This window comes from Hyperolius riggenbachi, chromosome 8 (genome assembly GCF_040937935.1).
Source record: "Hyperolius riggenbachi isolate aHypRig1 chromosome 8, aHypRig1.pri, whole genome shotgun sequence".
NCBI lineage: Eukaryota > Metazoa > Chordata > Amphibia > Anura > Hyperoliidae > Hyperolius > Hyperolius riggenbachi.
In genome coordinates, this window is record NC_090653.1 from 267966736 (window position 1) to 267993729 (window position 26994).

General features: G+C 44.8%; 1 protein-coding gene across 2 annotated transcripts in view; it reads left to right on the forward strand.

Annotated features, from left to right (window-relative positions):
• The first annotated feature begins 353 nt into the window (after positions 1–353).
• Positions 354–26994, forward strand: part of LOC137528558 (ficolin-1-B-like) — a 37856-nt gene continuing 11215 nt past the window's right edge. Inside the window, exons 1-2 of one of the 2 annotated variants that reach the window (XM_068249899.1) lie at positions 354–483; positions 11161–11288. In XM_068249899.1, the coding sequence (XP_068106000.1) occupies positions 414–483; positions 11161–11288 (198 nt within the window). In that variant the 5' untranslated portion in view covers positions 354–413. Of the gene's footprint in view, positions 484–4411; positions 4543–11160; positions 11289–26994 lie in introns of those variants that run through there. The other variant, XM_068249898.1, reaches the window with a different exon arrangement.

A 26994-nucleotide genomic window follows, 5' to 3' on the forward strand; every position in this document is an offset into this window, starting at 1 on the left:
ACAGATAAGTAGTGATAAAATGATTGGCAAATGAAAGGGAGGGGTGCTGACAGGTGTTAGGGTAAAAACTCTTAGGGAGGGAAGTGGTTAAACTCTGAATCCAGAAACAATATTCTATTTTTTTTTCACAGTGCAGAATTAATTAAGTTCAATTAGATTCCAGGGACACAATACAAAGAAATCTCTCTCTTATTAGATACACAAGCAGCAATGCAATGCCAAAGGAGGGAGAAAAATAACTTTAGAACTATTAATGTAACAAAGAGTTAAAACAAATTGAAAGTGAAATTAAAAAAAAAAAAAAAAGAACATCCCTTTCCTGGAATAAGCTTCAGGGAGTATAAATACAACATCATACCGCTCTGCATGGTATGATTGACGGCACAGGATAAAGGGGACAGGACTGACCAAAGATGAAGATGTGGGCAATTGCGGTTCTCTTCCTCGTGACGGCTCTCTGTGATGCTGAGTACTTATGTGCTGGTAAGATTCATATGAATTAAACTAAGTTTTTGTAGCTGTCTGCATTACCATATCATCAACCATATCAGTTTATTAGTTCTATATTACTTACCTATGGTTCTATATTGCTACAGCCTACTCGCTAACTGACATGTAACTGCTAAATAGTAACTGGCACAGCTGTCATCTTCATGTTTACTACTCACCGGCATACAGAGTTTTACTTAACAATTTCAGCCCGCGGCTTGTTTTCACCTTATGGACGAGAGGAATGGTCACATTTCAGCGCTCCTCCATTTCATTCTCCAATAACATTATCACTACTTATCACAACCAAATGATCTATAACTTGTTTTTGTTTTGCCACTTTTTGCTAAGAATTATTTTATTCGAAATGCATTTTAACTGGACCAATATGAAAAAAATGGAAAAAAATCATCATTTCTGTTTTCAGCCATTATAGTTTTAAAATAAAACATTCTAGTTGTAATGATCCACTCAGCTGGCTGCACAGGCAGACAGCTGTTTGACCATTCCTTGACTCTGTGGGGTGCAGGTCTCTGGATAAGAGACCTGTCTTTGCTTTGCAAGCTTCAGACCTGCTCTGCTGAGGGATTTGCATATACTGATTATGCAAATTGCCTAGTCGCCTCCCTTGAAGGCTTGCAGCATAAATACCATGTGATCCCACAATCCTTTGCTGGTCATCATGGTTTGTTACTGTTGAAACACTCCTGGAGTGTCAGCCTTGCTATTGTTTGCTAAAGATTATCTTAGAGTATTCCTGGGGACTGCATAAGGCATCCCTCTAGTACAGTCAGGTTGTATTATTTGTATTGCCTGTTCTGTCTTCTGTTTGTCCTTGCGATTGCACTGTCGCCAGCGGTAGGCGATGGTGAATCATTTACTCCAGAACCTGGATCACACTTGCTCTGGCGGAAAGAGCAGTGGATCCTACTAAGCTCTGTTTCTGTACTTGGATCACACTTGCTCTGGCGGAAAGAGCAGTGGATCCTGCTAAGCTCTGTTTCTGTACTTGGATCACACTTGCTCTGGCGGAAAGAGCAGTGGATCCTGCTAGCCTGTTTCTGTACTTGGATCACACTTGCTCTGGTGGAAAAGAGCAGTAGATCCTGCTAACTCTGTTTCCCTACTTGGTTCACACTCGCTCTGGCGGAAAGAGCAGTGGATCCTTCCTGTCCCTGAACCTAGATCGCACTCGCTCTGGCAGAATAGCGGTGGATCTTATCTGACCTATTCCTGTTTCTGTTCGTTTGTCTGTCTGGATCGCACTCGCTCTAGCGGTAGCAGCGGTGGTTCCTTTTGAACTCTGTCTGGGAGTGTAGGCTAGAGCTGCGGTTACTGCTGGCTGCTTCTTCTATCTGTCTTGTCTGATACGAACGCTTGCTTTAGGCTCGGTGGGCTTTAGGCTCTATTTCGTGTTTGTGTGGCGTTGGTTAGTTAGGGTGGCATGCTTGTCTCTGTTGCGCTTATCGCGCGAAGACTGCGCCGTAAACGCGTTCACTGTTGCGAATGAGTGCGGTGTTCGCGTTTAGCTAGCGTTTGTTATTTTCCTTATCCTCTCATTGTTGTGTGCTGTGCCTTTGCTACTCTCGTGCTCTGTCTTGCTCAGTCTTGTGTCACTTCTGGCAATCGCCTCTCTCGCGATTGCGTTCCTACTTTGTTTCTGCTGTTGTGTGTGTACCGTCGCGGGTTGGCGACTAGATTGGTGCACACACATGCATTCTGTCCCTGTGCTCATTCTCACTGGCAATCGCTTCTCTTGCGATTGCGTTCTCACTTGGTTTCCACTGTTGTGTGTTCACCGTCGCAGATTGGCGACGAGATTGGTGGACATACATACATTTCTTCTCTGTGCTTATTCACTCTTGTGTCACTGTTAGCAATCGCCATCTCTTGCGATTGCTTTCCCACCTGATCTTCACGGTTGTGTGTTCATCGTCGCTGGATGGTGACTAGATTGGTGAACACACATACACCCTGTAGCTGTGCTCTCTCTCTTTAAGGGCTATCTTGCCCTGCATTGCTTCTCCTCGTACAATTCCTATCTGGCATCTGTGGCTGTGCAGAGGATCTGTTCCTCTGCGCTCCACTTCTGATATTCTGATCATTGATCATGGCCTGTACGTCAATTCTCCTGTGTGCTGATTCTGCTGATACATGTGTATTACTAGCTGATGGCCCGGCATTGTCCGGGTATGTACTTGGCTGGTGTTGGCTGCACCCACTTTTTCTAACACACAATTACTCAATTACTCAATGACCTAGTTTGTGAGCTTTGCGGTCTTTAGCATCAATAATTTGCATTGAAATTAAGCAAATCTGATTGGCTGTGGCTCCACTCCCTTTTCTGCATTTGAATCCCAGTCACCCAATGACCAAGTGTACCAGGTTTGAGGCTTGTGACATTAACAGTGCAAGAATAGCAGCAATTAAACATTCCCCTTAAAAATCAACAGGTGAATTTTGATTGGCTTTGGTAGGCTCAACCCACTTTTTTGAATATTAATCCCAGTCACCCAGTGACTAACTGTGCAAGGTTTGAGTACCCTACCATTAACAGTGTAACAATGGTTGCAGTTTACATTTTCCCAGTGAAATTTGTATTTGTCTCTGCCCACTGATGACCCGGCATTGCCCAGGTATGTATTTGGCTGGTGTAGGCTGTGCCCACTTTTTCTAACCCTAACACACAATTGCTCAATGACTAAGTTTGTGACCTTTGCGGTCTTTGGCATCAATAATTTGCATTGAAATGAAACAAATTTAACTGGATGTTTGTGGCTCCACCCCCTTTTCTGAATTTGAACCCCAGTCACCCAATGACCAACTGTATTAGGTTTGAGGCTTGTACCATTAACAGTGCAATACCAGCAGCAATTAAATGTTCACCTTGAAAATCAATAGGTGAATTTTGATTGGATTTTGTAGGCTCCTCCCACTTTTCTGAATATTAATCCTAGGCACCCAGTGACCATCTGTGCAAAGTTTGAGAACCCTACTATAAACAGTGTAAGAATGGCTGCCGTTTACATTTTCCCAGTGCAATTTGTATTTGTCTCTCGCCCACTTTTTGGTTATGGGAATAAAAAACATCCTATACTTTATTCCAGGTAATGTACTATGTGTGGGCCACATTTCATTAAAATCCGTTCAGTCATTTTTGTGTGATTGAGTAACAAACATCCAAACATCTAAACATCCAAACGTTCCCATTTATAATATTAGCAAGTTTATTGCTTTTGTAAATATTGTGTGATTCCTCTGTGTTGCTATTATATATATTGTGTGATCCGTGTTCCTGTGTGCTGCTATTGTGTATATATTGTGTGACCCGTGTCTTTGCATATTTATTGTAAATATTAGTTAGTTAGTCAGGGAGATATCGGGGCACTGTGGTCATATTGTACGAGTGCATGCATATTGTTTGTATGTGTCTATATGTTAATTTTCACTTCTGTAAATAAACACGTTCATTCACCATTAAATCCAATCTGTGCAGACCACAGTATTTCCTTACAAGTGATCTCTTATTCCTGTTTTGCCTTGATAAGGATCTGCATGCGCAGATCCTTACAGATAATTAGTGATAAAATTATTGGCAAATTAAAGGGAGGGGTGCTGACAGGTGTTAGGGCAAAAACTCTTAGGGGGGGGGGGAGTGGTTAATCTCTGAATCCAGAAACAATATTCTATTTTTTTTCACAGTGCAGAATTAATTAAGTTCAATTAGATTCCAGGGACACAATACAAAGAAATCTCTCTCTTATTAGATACACAAGCAGCAATGCAATGCCAAAGGAGGGAGAAAAATAACTTTAGAACTATTAGTGTAACAAAGAGTTAAAACAAATTGAGAGTGGAATTAAAAAAAAAAAAAAAGAACACCCCTTTCCTGGAATAAGCTTCACGGAGTATAAATACAACACCATACCGCTCTGCATGGTATGATTGATGGCACAGGATAAAGGGGACAGGACTGACCAAAGATGAAGATGTGGGCAATTGCGGTTCTCTTCCTCGTGACGGCTCTCTGTGACGCTGAGTACTTATGTGCTGGTAAGATTCATATGAATTAAACTAAGTTTTTGTAGCTGTCTGCATTACCATATCATCAACCATATCAGTTTATTAGTTCTATATTACTTACCTACGGTTCTATATTGCTACAGCCTACTCGCTAACTGACATGTAACTGCTAAATAGTAACTAGCACAACTGTCATCTTCATGTTTACTACTCACCGGCATACATAGTTTTACTTAACAATTTCAGCCCGCGGGTTGTTTTCACCTTATGGACGAGAGGAATGGTCACATTTCAGCGCTCCTCCATTTCATTCTCCAATAACATTATCACTACTTATCACAACCAAATGATCTATAACTTGTTTTTGTTTTGCCACTTTTTGCTAAGAATTATTTTATTCGAAATGCATTTTAACGGGACTAATATGAAAAAAATGGAAAAAAATCATCATTTCTGTTTTCAGCCATTATAGTTTTAAAATAAAACATTCTAGTTGTAATGATCCGCTCAGCTGGCTGCACAGGCAGACAGCTGTTTGACCATTCCTTGACTCTGTGGGGTGCAGGTCTCTGGATAAGAGACCTGTCTTTGCTTTGCAAGCTTCAGACCTGCTCTGCTGAGGGATATACTGATTATGCAAATTGCCTAGTCGCCTCTCTTGAAGGTTTGCAGCATAAATACCATGTGATCCCACAATCCTTTGCTGGTCATCATGGTTTGTTACTGTTGAAACACTCCTGGAGTGTCAGCCTTGCTATTGTTTGCTAAAGATTATCTTAGAGTATTCCTGGGGACTGCATTAGGCATCCCTCTAGTACAGTCAGGTTGTATTATTTGTATTGCCTGTTCTGTCTTCTGTTTGTCCTTGCGATTGCACTGTCGCCAGTGGTAGGCGATGGTGAATCATTTGCTCCAGAACCTGGATCACACTTGCTCTGGCGGAAAGAGCAGTGGATCCTACTAAGCTCTGTTTCTGTACTTGGATCACACTTGCTCTGGCGGAAAGAGCAGTGGATCCTACTAAGCTCTGTTTCTGTACTTGGATCACACTTGCTCTGGCAGAAAGAGCAGTGGATCCTGCTAAGCTCTGTTTCTGTACTTGGATCACACTTGCTCTGGCGGAAAGAGCAGTGGATCCTGCTAGCCTGTTTCTGTACTTGGATCACACTTGCTCTGGTGGAAAAGAGCAGTGGATCCTGCTAACTCTGTTTCCCTACTTGGTTCACACTTGCTCTGGCAGAAAGAGCAGTGGATCCTTCCTGTCCTGTCCCTGAACCTAGATCGCACTCGCTCTGGCGGAAGAGCGGTGGATCTTATCTGACCTATTCCTGTTTCTGTTCGTTTGTCTGTCTGGATCGCACTCGCTCTAGCGGTAGCAGCGGTGGTTCCTTTTGAACTCTGTCTGAGAGTGTAGGCCAAAGCTGCGGTTGCTGCTGGCTGCTCCTTCTCTCTGTCTTGTCTGATATGAACGCTTGCTGTAGGCTCGGTGGGGTAACCGTTAAGCAAGCGTTCGCGTTCTCTATTTCGTGTTTGTATGGTGTTGGTTAGTTAGGGTGGCGTGCTTGTCTCTGTTGCGCTTATCGTGCGGAGACTGCACCGTAAACGTGTTCGCTGTTGCGAATGAGTGCGGTGTTCGCGTTTAGCTAGCGTTTGTTATTTTCCTTACCTTCTCATTGTTGTGTGCTGTGCCTTTGCTACTCTCGTGCTCTGTCTTGCTCAGTCTTGTGTCACTTCTGGCAATCGCCTCTCTCGCGATTGCGTTCCTACTTTGTTTCTGCTGTTGTGTGTGTACCGTCGCGGGTTGGCGACTAGATTGGTGCACACACATACATTCTGTCCCTGTGCTCATTCTCATTGGCAATCGCTTCTCTTGCGATTGCGTTCTCACTTGGTTTCCACTGTTGTGTGTTCACCGTCGCAGGTTGGCGACGAGATTGGTGGACATACATACATTCCTTCTCTGTGCTTATTCAGTCCTGTGTTGCTGTTAGCAATCACCATCTCTTGCGATTGCTTTCCCACCTGATCTTCACAGTTGTGTGTTCATCGTCGCTGGATGGTGACTAGATTGGTGGACACACATACACCCTGTAGCTGTGCTCTCTCTCTTTAAGGGCTATCTTGCCCTGCATTGCTTCTCCTCGTACAATTCCTATCTGGCATCTGTGGCTGTGCAGAGGATCTGTTCCTCTGCACTCCACAGCTCCATCTGCCGGCAGGAATTCCCCTCTACAGCTGCATTGCACCTTTTGCTGGGTTCTCTCAGATTATACGCTTGTGGAGGATTTCCACAGTGTCAGCGCGCATCCTGTGCGCTGACCACGGAAAGAATTCCACAATCGTTACACTAGTGTTGATACAACCCACACATTTTATTTGCCCACTTGTCCCGGTTATTGCAATGTTTAAAGTATATTCCTACTACAATGTATGGCAACTATATTTTATTTGGAAATAAATGCACATTTTTTCAGTTTTACGTCCATCACTAACTACAAGCTCATAATTTGTGTGGCCACAAGATGTCCTTGTGCGTAATTTCCTATTAGCGTACTACAAGTACGCTAAACAGGAAGTAATGCGCGGACGTGGTACTCCAGAAGATACAATGACACAGGCATCTTATTGATGTCGGCGATCATTCACACAGAGACTTAGATTAATAAATGGGAACTGCATTCCCATTCATTCTTCTCCCCTCTAACTGGTGGTGGGAGCAAGCAGGAGTGCGTGGCGGCACGGTCGCGCGCACGTTGCCTACATCTACTGAGAATGAACACTGTTTTTGAACAAAAACGGTGACCATTCTCGCTGCACAGTAGAGATGGCCCGGGTAGTTCGCGCAGATATCAGCTACCCGTGCTCGCGGTGGGTATCGAATACATAGCCCATTCGACCAGCCTCCTATACCTCGTCGATGGGCTAAACGTTGACCCTCTACATCACAGTCAGCAGACACTTGGCAGCCAATCAGGCTGCACTCACCCACGGATCCCCACCCCCCTCCTATAAAAATGCCCCAGCGTCGACCATGTTCTCAGTCTGCTGATCTTGCTATAGTGAGAGGAAGGGAGAGACATTTAGAGATAGGGAAAGCGTTAGTTAGGCTGTTAGCTTGCTCAATGTTGTTGCTGAAAGCACCCCACAAAAGCTCTTTTGAGAGCTAATATTCTTCTGATGTGTACAGCCCTGTCGCAGCTGGGCCTAGTTGCTGTACTGTGCCAGGCCCAGCACACTCTGTAGTACCATTGCATATCTTTCCACTGTATTTGTGATTTAACTTACTAAAGCGTAGCTGTCTTTGTAGGTGACACAGCATAGATAGAGCCCACAGACAGTTGCCAGGCCAGCTGGGATTTGTAGTCCCACCACTGGCAGCACATTGTATTACCATACAATTACATATCTTTTCACTGTATTTGTGATTTACCTTACTAAAGCATAGCTGTCTTTGTGGGTGACACTGCATAGATAGAGCCCATAGGCAATTGCCAGCCAGGCCAGCTGGGACTTGTAGTCCCACCACTGGTAGCACACTGTATTATACCAGTGCATACCTTTCCTCTGTACCTGTGTTACAGTACACTCTTTTATACCAGTCCATGCCTTTCCACTGTACCTGTGTGACAGCACACTGTATTATACTAGTGCATACCTTTCCTCTGTATCTGTGTGACAGCACACTCTATTATACCAGTGCATATCTTTCCACTGCACCTGTGATTGAATGTACTATACCATAGCTCCCTTTGTGGGTGACACTGCATACAGCCCACAGAGAGATAGGGACAGTTAGCTAGGCTGTTCTTTATTACGTAACCACCCCAAAACAAAAACCCCTTTGAGGGCTTATATTCTATTTTTTTTTGTGTGTGTGTGAGAGACAGACACTGCATACAAAGCAGTCCACAATCATTTCTGGGCCTTGTAGTTCTACCATCGTCTTCTATCTATTATATACAGAAGGATCCGCAAACCAAGCAATGGTAGAAAAACGCTAGTATTCTTTATTCAGGAATTCCACATGGCAAAAGCAGTAAAATCACAAGGTTCAACTAACGCGTGTCGGGCTTACAATCTGCCCTTAGTCATAGTTCTTCTATCTATTACAAGCCAGCACACTGTCTATTATCATAAGCTGTGCTTAGCTTCCAACTGTATCTGTTTTTGATATCTGTGTGGGTTACACACTGCATGCGGGCCACAGTCCGTTGCTGGCCCTTGTAGTTCTACTATACTCTTCTAACTATTGCAAGCAAGCCAGTACACTGTCTATCATAAGCAGTGCTTAGCTTGCAACTGTATTTGTGATTGAAAGTACTATATAGGATATCTTTCTGTGTATGTTAAAGTACACAGCCCAGTAATACACACATACACACACAACTGCTGTGTATTTGACACTGATTTTGTGCCTCTTTGTTATTTCACACTGGGCTCGATTCAGTAAACCGTGCTAAGTGTTAGCACGCCTGTGAAAAGCCCTATATCATGCCTAAAGTTAGTTTAGGCATGATAAATTCACATCTAAAGACTTTAGACGTGATAACTAGGGTGCTAACTGGGTTAGCTTAGCACCCTTTACTAAATTCACATCGCGCGCACAGTCCCGCACGCAAAACTTTGCGCGCGCACCGCAAAAACAGCGCACCCGATGCGCCTATAAGGTCGCATTGGGTGCGACCTTAATGTCGCACCATGTGACGTTAAAAGTCGCACGCAATGCGACCTTATAGGCGCATCAACGCACCGTTTTCGTCGCACCGCGATGCAACATTTCGCGCACACCGCACTGTGGGCATGCAAAGTTTTCAGTGTGGGACTTTGCGCGCTATGTAAATTTAGTAAACGGTGCTGACCCAGTTAGCACCCTAGTTATCACGCCCAAAGTCTTTAGGCATGCTAACTGGGTTAGCACCGTTTACTGAATCAAGCCCACTGTCTACCACTATTAAATATTATTAGTAGTACTGCATACCCCAAATATGGGAAAAATAACAGCCAAGGCAGGCCAACCCGCAGGTATTTTCAAGGTCGTGCTGGAGTGATTTCGTGTGGCCCTTGACCAAAGTACAGTGTTCAGAAGGCACGTACCCTCAACCCCCAAAATTCTGAGGACGTGGTTGACTGGCTTAAAAAGCACACCACATCTTCTACAGTTTCCGCTCAGAACCTCCTTAACACACCGTCGTCCTCCTGCTTAGCTTCTGGTTTCACACAAAAATGTAACACTACTACCACTAGCAACCCAGCTGCTCCACTTGATGTGTCAGAGGAGTTATTCACACATGATGCATTTAGTGATACACTTGGGGTCATCCAGCCAACACGCTACTATCCGCGCCCTCCCGTTCATTCCGCCATGGCTTCCGCAGTAATACCTTCCCCGGTCGGTTCCCGACCCCTCCGAACGGGTCGGGTTCTCATTCCCCCCCTCAATATGGCCGCCACAGATGGCCGCCGCTGCGCAGTCCGCATAGACGCGATTGCGGCTGCACAGTTCTAGGACCTCCTCCCGATGCGTCCGATGTATGCACGCATATTGATGACGCGGCGGGAGGCTCTAGAGCTGCACAGCCGCAATTGCGTCTATGCAGACGGCACAGCCGCGGCAATCTGTGGCGGCCATATTGAGGGGGAATGAGAACCTGACCCGTTCGGAGGGGTCGGGAACTGACTGGGGCCGGTATTACTGCGGGAGCCATGGCGGAATGAACGGGAGGGAGCGGATGGCGTCCTCCATGGATCTAGATTATGAAAAGGTATTTAACTTTTTTTATACTTGTGGCCTCGAAAGTCCTTTAAAAAATATATATATTTTATTATTTTTATGTGCTGAGTGTGGGAAATCTGAAAAAAAAATGACGTGGGGGTGCCCCCTACTGAGCTCTCTGTAACCCCTTGTCCCCCATGCAGGCTGGGATAGCCAAAATGTGGAGCCCCGGCCGCGTGGTGCTTCGCACCCTGAGCTATACCAGCCCGCATGGTCCATGGTATGGGGGGCTCCGAGGGAGAGGGGCGGCCAAGCTTTCCCTTCACCTCCCGAGCCCTTGTCCAATCCATGGGGAGGTAGGGAGTGCCATACTGTTAGAGAAGCTCTTGAGAAGTCCTGGAGGCATGCATGGGACTGGGTGATGCGGGGGGCAGTCAGGCAAAGTTTATTGGAGGAGCGGAGTGAGCGGCTAGGTGTGTACCTTTGGGTAAGTTTGGAAATGTAGGTTGGGCAGGTTTTGTGGACAGATTTGTAGGCCAGAGAAAGTATCTTGAAACTCGACTGGATAGGAAGCCAGTAGAGGGATTCCCACAGGGGAGCCGCTGTGGTGGAGCAATGGGAGGAGTGGATAATTCTGGCTGTCGCATTCATGATGGACTGCAACAATGCAATTCAAGTCATAGGGAGACCAGACAGAAGAGCGTTGCAGTAGTCAAGGCAGGACATTATGAGGGCATGGATGAGGAGTTTGGTGGTGGCAGAGGTCAGGAAAGGGCGGATCTTAAGGGTTGTTATGGAGGTGGAAGTTGCTATGATAAATACAATCAATAATATCAAATGCATCCGGTGAGGACAAGAGCTCTGCTCTGATAAGTTCAGCATCAAAACATTTTAGAAATTGTATTTGTGAAGATATAACTCTATCTTGTTTACAGCTGCAAAGAACTGCAAGGAGCTGCAGGATCAAGGTGTGGTTCTCACCAACTGGTACACAATATATCCGGATGGCATGAAGCCCCTGATGGTCCTGTGTGACATGCACACTGATGGCGGAGGATGGATAGTAAGTGGCTAGAATCTGATGCTTAAAATACCTGTCAGTTGTACAAGGATGATAAGTAGGATAGGACACATAGTAGACCAAAAATGGCTGTCTAAGGTTTTAAGAGAACATAATAATTGGCCATGAAAATGCTTTCAAATTATGGAGTAAACTGAATCAACCACAGTATATCAGGAGCTCACTTATAGTCAAGGTTTACTTGCAGGGTTTTTATCTCTACCAAAACCCAAATCAATAAATATTCATTGAGTATGGAAGCCCAGCAGGTACTAGCACTGGTAATTCTTACTACAGGGTGGGCCACTTAAAATGGGAATGGTTGATGATATTAACTTCCTGTTTGTGGCACATTAGTATATGTGAGGGATGAAACTTTTCAAGACAGGTGGTGACCATGGTGGCCATTTTGAAGTCGGCCATTTTGAATACAACTTTTGTTTTTTCAATAGGAAGAGGGTCATGTGACACATTAAACTTATTGGGAATTTTACAAGAAAAACAATGGTGTGCTTGGTTTTAACATAACTTTATTCTTTCATGAGTTATTACAAGTTTCTGACCACTTATAAAATGTGTTCAATGTGCTGCCCATTGCGTTGGATTGTCAATGCAACCCTCTTCTCCCACTCTTCACACACTGATAGCAACACCGCAGGAGAAATGCTAGCACAGGCTTCCAGTATCCGTAGTTTCAGGTGCTGCACATCTCGTATCTTCACAACATAGACAATTGTCTTCAGATGACCCCAAAGATAAAAGTCTAAGGGGGTCAGATTGGGAGACCTTGGGGGCCAGCGAAATTGCTACATGATGATGTGTTTCCCTCTTTATGCACTGAATCCGGCACATTCCCTGAGGTTTTCCAGCAAGATGGTGCACCACCACATTATGGGTGTTTCCTGGAAAGTGAATTGGTCATCTGACCTCCATCTTGAAAAGTTCCCCCCTTCACGTAGACTAATGTGCCACAAACAGGAAGTTAATATCACCAACCATTCCCATTTTATTAAGGTGTATCCATATAAATGGCCCACCCTGTAGACAAACACTACAAAAACACCAGTATAAGCTGTTCAACTGCTGATTCTTTTATTTATTTATAGAAACAGGTTTGCACTTTGCATATCAAAATTGCTAAATATATGGGCCTAATTAAATGACCACATAAAAAGGTCATACATATGACACGTACTAACAATTGACATGTAGTTTTGAGTCCTCTGATGCAGCGATAAGATCTGGCGGTGGCTCTGGCAGTGGGTGCTGGGTGTGGCATAGCATGTGTCTACCCATTTCGCCCTGCCCAGGGGCTTCCTCAGGACATAATTCGTCATCACTAAAAACACTCCCCCTGTTTCATGTCTCAGTGAGGGGTTTTCAACTTATCCAGCTATTTCCAGCTTATCCACACCGTATGTTTGTATTATGTACAACTGAAAACATGGCCATGTATTTCACATGGGTCTTTATGCATGTTGTTGAAGTTGCATCAAAGGGTTCCAAACTATATGTCAAGTGTTACTACATGTCATATGTATGACTTTTTGTGTGGTCCATTGATTAGGCCCATACTTTCAGCAATTTTGGTATAATGCAAACCTGAGAAAATTAATATTTATATTAGTGATGGCCAAATGAAAAGATTATTTGAACCTCTCTGCGGCCATTTTGTGCTGAGTGGCCATTTTTTTCTGAGTGGCTATTTTGTCTCTTTAGATGCCATTTTTTCTTTATAGTGTAACGTTTTATATTACTTCAAGTTGTACATATTCTATATTTTAAGAAGGCCATTAAGAAGCCATTTTTATATGAAGCCAGTATATTGCAGTTCTCCTTCTAAACAATAACAACGTATTTTTCTCTGTCATGCATTTCAAGGCTGAACAACAGCACCTGCTCTCTCAAGGACTATTTTCCCTAGCATACTCCATAACATAGATGCTTCTTAACATAAATACTGCAAGTTCTAATGAGGAGAATAGATTGTAGCCGGTTAGCTTCTATCATTCTCTGTGAGAAGAATTTCAACCTATTAGCATGTTCCTTGTTTAATAATGTAATGTAATTTATTGGTTACTTTTACTGTGATGCAAAATATGTAATTTTCTCCTTTATAACCACTAGTAAGTAGAGATGTCGCGAACATAGAATTTTCCATTGGCAAACGCAAACTTCAGAAAAATGTTCAGGAACAGGCGAATCTTGCGAACCGCCATAGACTTCAATGGGCAGGCGAATTTTAAAACTTTCTAAGACTGTTTCTGGCCACAAAAGTGATGGAAAACTTGTTTCAAAGGGTCTAACACCAGGATAGGGGCATGCCGGAGGGGGATCCATGCCAAAAGTCCCTGGAACGCAGGAAACAGGTGAGTAATTCCTCGCCCGCTGCGCCTGTCTGCCACCGCATATCTGGAGCGGGAAGCGCCAGAAGGAGGGGACCCAGATGAGGGAAGTGTGGGATCTGTCCCCTCTCCCCACTGCTGTCCCCACTGCCCCTCTTTCCAAGATTCCCCCATACTGGGGCCAACTATGCTACCTATACTGGGGGCAACTAGACTAAGGCAACTACTGTATACTACTTATACTGGGGCAACTATACTAGCTATACCGGAGCAACTATACTAGCTATACTGGGGCAATTATACTAGCTACCTATACTGGGGGCAACTTAACTACCTATACTAGGGCAACTTTACGGGGGAGGGGGCAACTATGCAACCTAGTGGGGCAACTATGCTACCTATACTGGGGGCAACTAGACTAAGGCAACTACTGTATACTACTTATACTGGGGCAACTATACTAGCTATACCGGAGCAACTATACTAGCTATACTGGGGCAATTATACTAGCTACCTATACTGGGGACAACTTAACTACCTATACTAGGGCAACTTTACGGGGGGGGGGGGGGGGGCAACTATGCTACCTAGTGGGGCAACTATATTACCTATACTGGGGGTAACTATACTAGCTATACTGGGGCAACTATACTAGCTACCTACTGTATACTGGGGGCAACTTAACTACCTATATTAGGGCAACTTTACAGGGGGGCAACTATGCTACCTAGTGGGGCAACTATATTACCTATACTGGGGGCAACTATACTAGCTATACTGGGGCAACTATACTAGCTACCTATACTAGGGCAACTTTACGGGGGCAACTATGCTACCTATGCTGGGGCAACTATATTACCTGTACTGGGGGCGCCTAAACCTTGCATTACCCGCTGTGGCATGCTTAGCTACTTTCCTTTGGGGGGAGGGAGGTGTCTATTAATACCCAGCCCCGGGTGTCAAATGCCCTAGGTACACCACTGGGTATTTTCTTGTATTGTGTGATTGGAGTCTCGAGAAGAACCCAAGGATAGATTTATTATCCTTAAGGTGGCCACTAATGAGGCAATCTTTTTTATCCAATCTTGCCATTTCTATGAAATATAAGGACACTTCCTATATTATCCATTCAATATATTCACTCAATTTACCCTTATATTACATAGATTTGGTAAAATTGGATGAAAAAGATTGGATCATTAGTGGCCACCTTTCCACCGAACATCACGATTTCGCATTTGGGAATGCGTACACGAACGTTAATGAGACAGACGTAAGTAGCTAGCCCCATTGACTTTAATGGCATGGCAAACTTGTGAAAACTGAATCAGGGCATCTCTGTAGCCAAAAAGCCAAAATTTATTTTAAAAAGGTATACAAAGTGCAGAGCTGGGACAAGGTCCTCCAGCACCCAAGGCTGAGACACCAAAGTGCGCCCCTCCATCCCTGCCACCCCAGCCATCACACATTGATTGCTGTTTGACTAAGAAGCGCCACAGGGCCCACACCCTCCCCAACACCTTAATATCTAGTTATCTGGCTTGCAGTCACTGCCATGTATCCCCTTTTCTTATTTCTTTCTGCTTCAAACACAATTAGGAATGACAGCTAAATGAGCCCCCTCCTACACTGCGCCCTGAGGCTGGAGCCTCTCCAGCCTATGCCTCAGCCCGGCCCTGACAAAGTGTACCAAAATCTGGACAGTGGTGGATCAAGGGCAAAATATTCCGCAAAAATTAGTCATGTTACACAGAGGCTTTTATTCATGTTTAAATGCCAAAACTCATATATAGTTTCTAGATTTTTCAAATAAAGGTATTTAGAATGACTGCTGTGGTTACCTAAAATGCGGAGTGAGCCAATCGACAACCACCTCTTTATTTTTGGAGCTAATAGCTTTCTACTGCAGATCACATATGCCACGGCCACTGGATGGCGCACCACAATGACCCCTAGAACCTCTGCTCTTTAGCCTACCTCTGCCTGTCATGTTTGTTTTTGTGAGTGACTAGCTAAGGAGCAGCGGTGCTCGGATACAATCTGTGATCACGTCAAAGCCGTGATTCATAAGCATTTTTTCACTATTCCACGTCGTGATTCGAATCCATAATTCCATAGCCATCACGGATTCAGCCGTGGTTACAGGTATTCGACCCATGATCATGGGCCGGAAATCCATGGAGGAAATGTCGTCCCTGAGCCAATCAGAGACCCCCAGCCAGGCCTTAGCAACCAATCATAGGAGGGGAGGGCAGAGCCTTCCCCTCCTGTATATAAAGCAACGGCCATGATGAAAAGCTCCGTCCTTGCTAGACTGTGGCACTGAGAGCATCTCCAGGCTATTTGTTGCAAAAGCAACAGCATTTTGGGCAAAATACCCAGCGTTTTCACTCCTTTCATTGCTCTAATATTGTATTTAATACTTTTATTCAGCTAGCTAACAGTGATTAATATTAGTTAGTCAGTGAGTGTAGTCTTTAGTGACAGTGTACTGAGTGCTGCTGTGCTTAGTGCAGGAAGGTATTCACTGATTTCACTGCTCTATTACTGTATTGGATACTGGTATTTAGCTAGCCAGCCAGCAGTGATCAACTTAAAGGGAAGGTTCAGGGAGGGGGGTAAAAAAATAAAAATCAATATCCACTTACCTGGGGCTTCCTCCAGCCCGTGGCAGGCAGGAGGTGCCCTCGCCGCCGCTCCGCAGGCTCCCGGTGGTCTCCGGTGGCCGACCCGACCTGGCCAGGCCGGCTGCCAGGTCGGGCTCTTCTGCGCTCCAAGGCCCGGCACTCCTGCGTCCCGCGCGGGCGCGATGACGTCATCGGACGTCCGCCGGGCTGTACTGCGCAGGCCACCCCGTAAGTGTCATAGAGGTCATGCTGCTGTGATTTCCTGCGGCCCTGGAAGAATGCACAGTGTTCAGAGGGCACATATCCTCAACCTTCACAATTCTGAGTACGTAGTTGACTGGCATACACAGCGCACCCCATCTTCTACAGCTTCCATCCCCACAGCTGCTCCACTTGATATGTCAGAGAGGTTATTCACACAATGGGCTCGATTCACAAAGCGGTGCTAGCCCAGTAAAAGACTTTAGGCGTGATAACCATTGCACCACCCTGGTGAAAAGCCAGTTTAGGCGTGATAAGTTTAGGTGTGATAAGTTTAGGCGTGATAAGTTTAGGCGTGATACGTTTAGATAAGTTTAGATCGCGCGCAAAGTCCCGCGCGCAAAGCAGTGCCATTAAACTCTATGCGAAGTGCACCAGACTTTGCTAGCGCAAAACTTTTGATCAGCTGTGCACTGCGGTGCTAACCCAGTTGGTGCTTAAACTTAGCACGCCTAAACTTATCACGCCTAAACTTATCATGCCTAAACTTATCACGCCTAAACTGAGTTTAGGCGTGATAAGGGGCTTTTCACCAGGGTGCTAACTGTTAGCACTGGTTTGTGAATCAAGCCTGCTGCTACCACCACCAGAATGCCGACATTCCAAAGCTCACCAGTATGGCATTTTTTTGTTTGTGTGCATCTGATACCAGCAATGCCATCTGCAACCTCTGCCAAAAAAGAGTCGTGGGAAGCCCAACACCCACCTAGGGACAACTGTTTTGAGAAGGCACCTGATCGCAAAACATAAAAAACAATGGTATGCACACATAATAAAATCAGCACACAAACACCAAGCCACCCAACCCCTCCTGGTCCAGCAGCATCTTCAGCCACATCAACCTTTGCTTTCCTTGCACCCTCTCAATCACCCCTTAGCTACGTAGCATCAGATAATAAACTGTCAATCTGCACAAAAACAAGGAACATTGAGCAATGCCTAACTATTGTTCCCAAAACATCGTACCCTTTTTTGTGGGGTTAAATTATGAGCAATTCCAGACTTATTCTTGGGAACCTACCAAAATCAAGACACATTACATCAAAGATAACCCAGTCACCCACCCTCATGTGTGCTTAATGTCAGAAAGGTAGCAGGGAAAGTGCAGCTTTATTACTACTACGGGCATAACTGAGATTAGCAATAACTTTAATTCAACATCAGAACATGGTTAGTGAAAACATTTAAAGAAGCTCTGGAAATCTTATCACTCACCAGCTAAATAATGTGAGCAGAACACTAATTTATTTAAAAAGAAAAAAAAAAACATACAAGGTGTACTTTGTAATTAAAGAGACTAGATCAATACGCAATTAATGGTGGATCATTAAGTGGGGGTTCCTGTGTGATTAAAATTTGTTTTCATTGTGAAATTCAGTAAAAAATTGTAACAGTTTACAAAAAAAAACCAAACTCAAAATAAGTTGATATCTCAGGTTGGAAGTGGTGGTTGGGTTTCCCTTGTGAAATATCACAACAGGTTCCCATGACTTGTTTTGCCCTTCATCAGCTTGCATAACTTTCACATGAAGATAGACAAGTTTGGAGGCCACTGTGGAAAAAAGGGAATTTTTCAAGTAGAACTCAAGTCCGTCAGGTGGCCATTGTAAGTGCTGATTATCGCACCTTTAATAAAATGAATGAGGCATGGATCTCGGAAGGCTACTGCCTACCCAAAGACTTTTAACTCAGTCCCCACCCAGCATCTCTGCATGTTGCATGACTGACTGACACTGAGCCAGTCTGCTTGCTAGTGTCATCATAAAGTTCTATAATTAACTTCCCATTCCATCCAGGCCTTTGCTACACGTGACGCCATGCTGATCCATTCACATGAGCAGCACACACTAAATTAATAGAATTTTTTGGTAAATGACTGACATTTTTTGTTTCTAAAAAACAAATATTTTTTTTTATAAATAACAACACCCAAGCTGGACTGTTCAGTTGAGCAGCACGCAGTAAATTAATACAAATTTTTGGTAAATGACATTGACATTTGTTTTCTAAAAAACAATTTTAAAAATAAATAACACCCAAGCTGGTCCGTTGAGTTGAGCAGCACACACTAAATTAATAAAAATGTTTGGTAAATTATAGTTTGTTTTTTTAAATAACGCCCAAGCTGGTCCGTTCAATTGAGCGCACATGCAGCAACACACACACACACACACACACACACACACACATACACACACACACACACACACACACACACACACACACACACACACACACACACCCACACACACACACACACACACACACCTAAGGGCCTTACAGACCTGTTAGCGCTCAATTGCGTAGTTTGGTCTGTCAGTTTGAAGCGGGCATAACCCCTACATTACCACTCTGGACATTTAAAAGCAGCACAGTCAGGGCAGGTACATCACCCTCAGCTCCCCAGGGTCTATTCCACATCCAACATCCCAGTACAGTAGTCGCATTTCTTTTTCAAAATAACAATTACATTTTCTTCATAAATAACATTAACAATTTTTGCTCAAATTAAATTTATATGTGTAAACCTGCGCCATCATGTGCAGAGCCAAGTCACCGCATCTCTGGCACACAGTGTTGGGGCAAGGGTCCATCTAGCCACTGACAACTGGTCTGCAAAGCATGGTCAGGGCAGGGCACGTATATTACCTATGCCGCACATTGGGTAAACCTGCTGACCACTGAAGCAAAGCCTCCACTACTACGTGGTTCTGCAGTGGAGTTGGTGACACCACCACCACAAATGCAAGGCGGGCCTGCTGCCAGCCTACCACCCACTGAACACCAATGGCAACTGGCAACCCTCCACTGCGTGGTTCTGCAATGGAGTTGGTGAGTGACACCACCAGCACCAATGGCAGGCCTGCTTTGTTTTTGTTGTACATTTTTTTTACAAAAAATAGTTTTTAAATTTAAATAACATTGAAATTTAGTTCTATTTGTGTTGTCTTTCATAAAGTGTCACAAATGTCATGGAAAACTTTCAAAATATTTTTTTTACAAATAAATTTGACACATATGCTTTAAGAAAATGGGTTGTAGACTGAGCCTGTCTGGTGTCTGCTTCAATTGAACACGCATGCAGTACCACACATGCACACCTAAGGGAATTACAGACCTGTTAGCACTCAACCTCGGTAAACGCTGCGTGTGGTCTGTCACTGTGCAGCGGGCATAACCCTTACATTACCACCCTGGGCATTTAAAAGCAGCCCTTTATTTCTCCAATGTAGGAATGTACTGTGATTTCTGCCCTTTAGGCATTAAAACCCGACTGCGTCAACTGTGTAACTTTTGATGGGACTTTTGGCATCGATCCCCCTCCAGCATGCCCCTATCCAGGTGTTAGACCCTTTGAAACAAGTTTTCCATCACTTTTGTGTCCATAAACAGTCTTGTCAGTGTATGTTTCTAAACTCGCCTACCCAAATGAAGTCTATGGCGGTTCGCCCCGTTTATGCGAACTCAAACTTTTCCAGAAGTTCATGAACTGAAAATTTGATGTTCGCGACATCTCTGATCAGTACCTGGGGTAAGCCAGCCAACACGCCCCCCAACTTCTGCTGTTACTACCACCACCACCTCCAGAATGCCATCATCCCAAAGCTCACCAGTGTGGCAATTTTTGTGTGTGTCTGCCTCTGACAACAGCAATGCCATTTGCAACCTGTCCCACAAGACTCTGAGTCATAGAAACTCCAACACCCACCTAGGTGTCTGTAAAGGAAATTTTTGAGCGTAAAATCCAATGTCTCTGAGTCACCCCCTTGCCCGGCGTCTGACAGCTGGCTTGTCGGAGCTGTTACCATACAAGCTGGTGGATTCTGAGGCCTTTAAAAAAGTTCCCTTTATTGTGGACATGTCCAAAATACAAAGTTAAGAAAAGGTGGGGGGAAAGGCTGCGCGTCCCTAAACACATGCTGTAAATGAATGGTTAATCGCACAGGCATACACCGCCTCTGCTAGACTGAAAAATGCATGCCCTGCATCCAAGACAAGTGCTAACATTTATTAAACTAGGAGGAACTTTAGCTTCCAATATGGTTTGCATGCAAAGTGTAACGATTGTGAAATAATCTCCGTGGTCAGCGCACAAGACGTGCGCTGACACAATGGAAATCCTCCACAAGCGTATGAAGGGGGGAACCCAGACTGAAAATTGCATGCCCTGCATCCAAGACAAGTGCTAACATTTATTAAACTAGGAGGAACTTTAGCTTCCAATATGGTTTGCATGCAAAGTATATTATACTAGACACTTGCGCCACGGTGAGGCAAACCTCCGAGCAAGTGACCTAACCTAAATTTAAAACCTTGGGAGCAGCTAAGCAAAAAAAATGTGTAACTTACATTTGGTTGAACAGCGAGGAGAACGCCAGCGCATACCACTAAGGCTGCACCCGAAATGACCACCAGCTCAGTGTGCAGCACCTAAATAGATTTTCTGCACACTTTGCATTCAATTCAGATGCAAATCATATGCAAATCTGCTAGTACAGTTCCAAGAATTACCCTAAGGTAAACTTTAACAGATCAAAAATGGCTGACACTTTAGGAGTGTTTACAACAAACCCTGAAGAAATGACCAGCAAAGGACTCTGGGAAACATAGCTTTTTATAGTGCCAGTCACCACAGGAGGCAGGTAGGGGATTTGCATTACGAATGTATGCAAATTCCTCAACAGCAGAACAGACCAGAAACTTGCAAAGGAAAGACAGGTCTGTCTTCCAGAGACCTGTAACCTTCAGACTAGAGGAATGGTCAAACAGCTGTCTGCCAGTGCAGCCAGCTGAGCGGATCATCACAGTACCCCCCCCCCCCTCTAGGGACGGATTCCAGACGTCCCTCAAAACTGGTGTTAGCAAAGAACTGTAACTGAAGACTCATGAAGGTCAGGACAGCCCGACAAGGCCCAATTCCAGAGTCAGTCCACTCGAAACCGACCTCATCAGAAGCAGACGCCACCGAAACATGCCCATCAGTACTACCAGTCTCAGTATAACACCCATCAGGACTGTGAACGCCAGAGAAGAAGCCATCGACATCCTCCAGACAATACCCACCACCTTCCAGGGAGCGTCCGAAAATACCAAACCTGCCACAATACCTGTTCGAAGTGTCTCTTTCAACACAAAAGCCACTGTTGATCTTATCCAGGGTACCAAGCAAAATTTCTCCCGGAATCTCCCAGAACCCTTTGAAGCTCCGCAGAGATCCCAAGAGGCCAGAACGCTCACCAGGCCCACATGGAGAACTACCAAGAACCCCTATGGAACCTATGATTATTCCGGATTCAGAATTACTAGGACACCCATCAAGGTCAGGACTTTCAGGGACCACTTCTGGGCATGCAAGCAGGCAGGCAACATCAGAACATGTCTCCACCGAGGAAGCATCTGAGCATGCTGGTAACCGAGGCACACTTGGGCTTTCTGGGTCACAGAGCGCATCGGGGTACACCAGCACAGGAGAAACCTCAGGACATGTCGGGGGAACTGCCAACCTCAGAGTCCGACACGACAAGACCAAAACCAGGACCGGGAAGAAAATCACCACGAGTAGAGGTCACAGGTACTGGTCTTTCAAAAGAAGACTCGGAGTCAAATTCAGAAATTTCTGTGACTGTAATATCATCATTGACTACACATGAGTGAAGCTCCACAAGAGCTGCAAAGGTAGTCAGCACAACAGCAATGCCCACTGAAGTGGGCAAAACCTCAGACGGATCTGGGGGGCAGGAGGTATCTCCTAGAAGTTCTGCACACTTTAGGAGGGACTTGGAAACCTCCAAAACATCAACTAAGACCTCAGAAATGTCATTTTCCAAGTTTTCTATGAAGGATTCTGAACTATCCATGTTACAGGGCTGAACATTAAATACCTCCTGCAGGCAGGGCAGATGTCCCAGGAATGGTTCCACCATAAGCTGAGACTGAATTTCATCATCATGAGCGGGATGAACAGGAATATTTACTGGAGCACGCACTGACTCCTTAACTTCAATCTCACTGCACCCAGAATTCTGCGTAGCAGTCAAACTAGTTTGTTACTCCAAAATTGCAGAAAAACAAGTGAGAATAGTAGCAATACCTATACGAGCCTCTAGGGTCACTGCAGGAGATTCTAAGCAAGGCCATATTGACTCATCCAGAGTACAGGGTTCAGAATCAGCACTTTCCTCAGAGCAAGAAAGGGACTCACAAATGTCAGTGCGAGTGGAAATCATGTTTTCATTCATGGTACAGGGCAGGTTCAGAGAAAGCTTCTCTGGACAAGACAAAGAAGCTTCAGCATCAGATTCGCAAAACCGAAGCGCTGTCTCACTCTTAGATTCAGCTAACAATGTCGAATCCGAGGAGTCAGAACGCAAAACTTGCGAATCCAAGATCGCTTTAGGTTGTGAAACTGACGCTTCCATGGCGCAAACCTTCGCGATCTGAGACCGCAAGGTGTTCAGGACAGAAACACTGGAGCAACTGTCATCAGGCAACAGGCCCTTACAGGTGTGAACAGGATGAGACAAAGATCTATTTGCAGGAGAAGGAACGACAACAACAGGAGAAACTTTATTAGACACATTAATTTTACTTTTGATGCTGCACAGTTTAGGAGTTTTCCCCTTAGCAGGATCATAGATAGAAGATCTTAAAGATCTGTTTTTAGATGACAAAGGATCCCGCATATCTTATATCTTTGAGAGGAATAACACATTCATGTTGATCACACTCTGCAGGGACATCTGAGAAACAGGCATCAGATCGCACAGATTCAAACTGCACACAGTCAGGAGAGAATCTTTCAGGATTCGCACAGGAATCAACCACAGTGGTACACCCATTCATCTCAGATCGTACGGTGTCTAAATTCACATGCTTTACCCCAAGAAGGCAGGAACAGTCATCCGATAACGATGTCTCTCCATTGGAATCAATTGATTGGTGTGTGTGCAATTCATCCAAAATCGTCTGCCACACACACATCACCGGATCCACAAAACACTCGTCACACTCATCAGAATCAATCAAAGTGTACACAGACTTCACACAAGCGTCCAGCATCCCTGCGCTTAGAAATCGCAAAACGCCTTCCAATCAATCTCAAACTCATCGACCAACGCTCCAATTTCCCATGGTGCAAATGGGGGCTCAAACAACCCGGTATCTAAATAGCACTCATAAGGGTTGGGGTCAGGAACATGTATAGACTTTCTTACACCTTTAATATAGAAAATAATTCTGCCTATTAAAGGATCCACAAATGCTTTTGCTTGGGGCAAGAAAACCTGAGCCTGAGGAGCCCCTAAGGGTTCATCACAATCAAGTGTGTTCCACATTTCAGACCTTATAGAAATAATGTCTTTATTTGTAGTTGCTATGGGCAACGGATCTTTCCGCTGGGAAGCCTTCCTAGATATTTTACGTTTAGACTTAGAGGCTTTTGATGGCTGCTTTTTGGATGAAGGTGAACTGTTAATGCAAATCTTTGTAGGCTGAGAGATTTTGCACTGAGTAGATGGAACATCTGATTGAGCTGCCGACAACAACTCGTTAAGGGGGTATGGTAACTGAGGTAGTCTCAGCCAATTATGAATTGTAAAGGCCAAGAATTCCAGGGGTCTTTTACTCAGGGTGGTATGATCTAACACATCATAAGCCCACTTTAACATTTCGCCCCCAAACAGAAGGTAGGCCATTTGGGGGGCCCAGGTAGACACTGGGGTGCATTGGAATTTAGGACTCGCTAAAAGTTTAGTGCACTCAGACAAAAATTCATCCGCTGTTTCAGGTTCAAGATTTTTAAATCTCTTAAAGGTACAAGAGCCATATTCGACAAAATCGTACAAATCGGAAATTCCCTCTACACTGGGAATTTTGGTTGGGCTGGTCATTCTGTAATGATCGCGGAATAATCTCCGTGGTCAGCACACAAGACGTGCGCTGACACGGCAGAAATCCTCCACAAGCGTATGAAGGGGGGAACCCAGCTTTGGTGCAAGCACCAGTAGAGGGCAATTCCCACCGGCAGATGGCGCTGTGGAGTGCAGACGAGTACAATCGATGCACGGCCACAGATGCCAGATGGGGATTGTACAGATCAAGACAATTCGGGGCTGAACAGCCCTTAAAGAGAAAGAGCACAGGTACAGGATGAATGTGTGTTCACCAATCTAGTCGCGACCCAGCGACGGTGAACACACATCAGCAGAAACAAAGTAGGAACGCAATTGCGAGAGAGGCGATTGCCAGAGGTGACACAAGGCTTAAGCAATACAGGGGACGAGAGTAGCAAAGGCACAGCAAATCATACAATGAGAAGATAAGGAAAATAACAAACGCTAACTAAACGCGAACACCGCACTCATTCGCAACAGCGAACGCGTTTACAGCGCGGTCTCCGCGTGTTAAGCACAACAGAGACAAGCATGCCTAACTAACCACCGACAGACAAACACGAAACAGAGAACGCAAGCGCTTGCTTAACGGTTACCTCACCGAGCCTACAGCAAGCGTTCGTATCAGACAAGACAGACAAACGGAAAACAGGAATAAGCTAGGAAGGATCCACAGCCACTACCACTAGGGGCTAGTGCGATCCAAGCAAGACAGGCAGATGAGATAGCTGGTAGCAACCGCTGCTTCAGCTATACTCCAGGAAAACAGAGCAGAAGGATCCACAGCACTAGCGCAAGGCTAGTGCGATCCAGGCAAGACAGATCAGAAGGATCCACAGCGCTAGCGCAAGACTAGTGCGATTCAAGCAAGACAGATCAGAAGGTGCTACCGGTAGCAACCGCTGCCCCGGTTAGCACCCAGACAAACAGAACGATTTCCTGTCGACCACCGCTGGGACAGGACAATCGCAACAGACAGACAAAACAGATATGCAATCTAACTGCACTAGGAACTGCCTAGTACAGTTCCAAGAATTACCCTAAGGTAAACTTTAACAGATCAACAATGGCTGACACTCTAGGAGTGTTTACAACAAACCCTGAAGAAATGACCAGCAAAGGACTCTGGGAAACATAGCTTTTTATAGTGCCAGTCATCACAGGAGGCAGGTAGGGGATTTGCACAACGAATGTATTGCAAATTTCTCAACAGCAGAACAGACCAGAAACTTGCAAAGGAAAGACAGGTCTCTCTTCCAGAGACCTGTAACCTTCAGACTAGAGGAATGGTCAAACAGCTGTCTGCCAGTGCAGCCAGCTGAGCGGATCATCACACAAAGTATATTATACTAGACACTTGCGCCACGGTGAGGTAAACCTCCGAGCAAGTGACCTAACCTAAATTTAAAACCTTGGGAGCAGCTAAGCAAAAAAAAATGTGTAACTTACATTTGGTTGAACAGCGAGGAGAACGCCAGCGCATACCACTAAGGCTGCATCCGAAATGACCACCAGCTCAGTGTGCAGCACCTAAATAGATTTTCTGCACACTTTGCATTCAATTCAGATGCAAATCATATGCAAATCTGCTACTACTTATTATGTAAACAGGAAACTCAGGAGGAGGGGCTGGGAGCAGCTAACCTGACAGTTACATAGTTACAAAGTTAAGAAAAGGTGGGGGGAAAGGCTGCGCATCCCTAAACACATGCTGCAATTGAATGGTTAATTGCAAAGGCATACACCGCCTCTGCTAGACTGAAAAATGCATGCCCTGCATCCAAGACAAGTGCTAACATTTATTAAACTAGGAGGAACTTTAGCTTACCTAAATTTAAAACCTTGGGAGCAGCTAAGCAAAAAATGTGTAACTTACATTTGGCTGAACAGCGAGAAGAACGCCAGCGCATACCACTATGGCTGCATCCGAAATGACCACCAGCTCAGTGTGCAGCACCTAGATAGATTTTCTGCACACTTTGCATTCAATTCAGATGCAAATCATATGCAAATCTGCTACTACTTATTATGCAAACAGGAAACTCAGGAGGAGGGGCTGGGAGCAGCTAACCTGACAGTTACATAGTTACAAAGTTAATAAAAGGTGGGGGGAAAGGCTGCGCGTCCCTAAACACATGCTGCAATTGAATGGTTAATCGCACAGGCATACACCGCCTCTGCTAGAATGAAAAATGCATGCCCTGCATCCAAGACAAGTGCTAACATTTATTAAACTAGGAGAAACTTTAGCTTCCAATATAGTTTGCATGCAAAGTATATTATACTAGACACTTGCGCCACGGTGAGGCAAACCTCCGGGCAAGTGACCTAACCTAAATTTAAAACCTTGGGAGCAGCTAAGCAAAAAAAATGTGTAACTTACATTTGGTTGAACAGCGAGGAGAACGCCAGCGCATACCACTATGGCTGCATCCGAAATGACCACCAGCTCAGTGTGCAGCATCTAAATAGATTTTCTGCACACTTTGCATTCAATTCAGATGCAAATCATATGCAAATCTGCTACTACTTATTATGCAAACAGGAAACTCAGGAGGAGGGGCTGGGAGCAGCTAACCTGAAA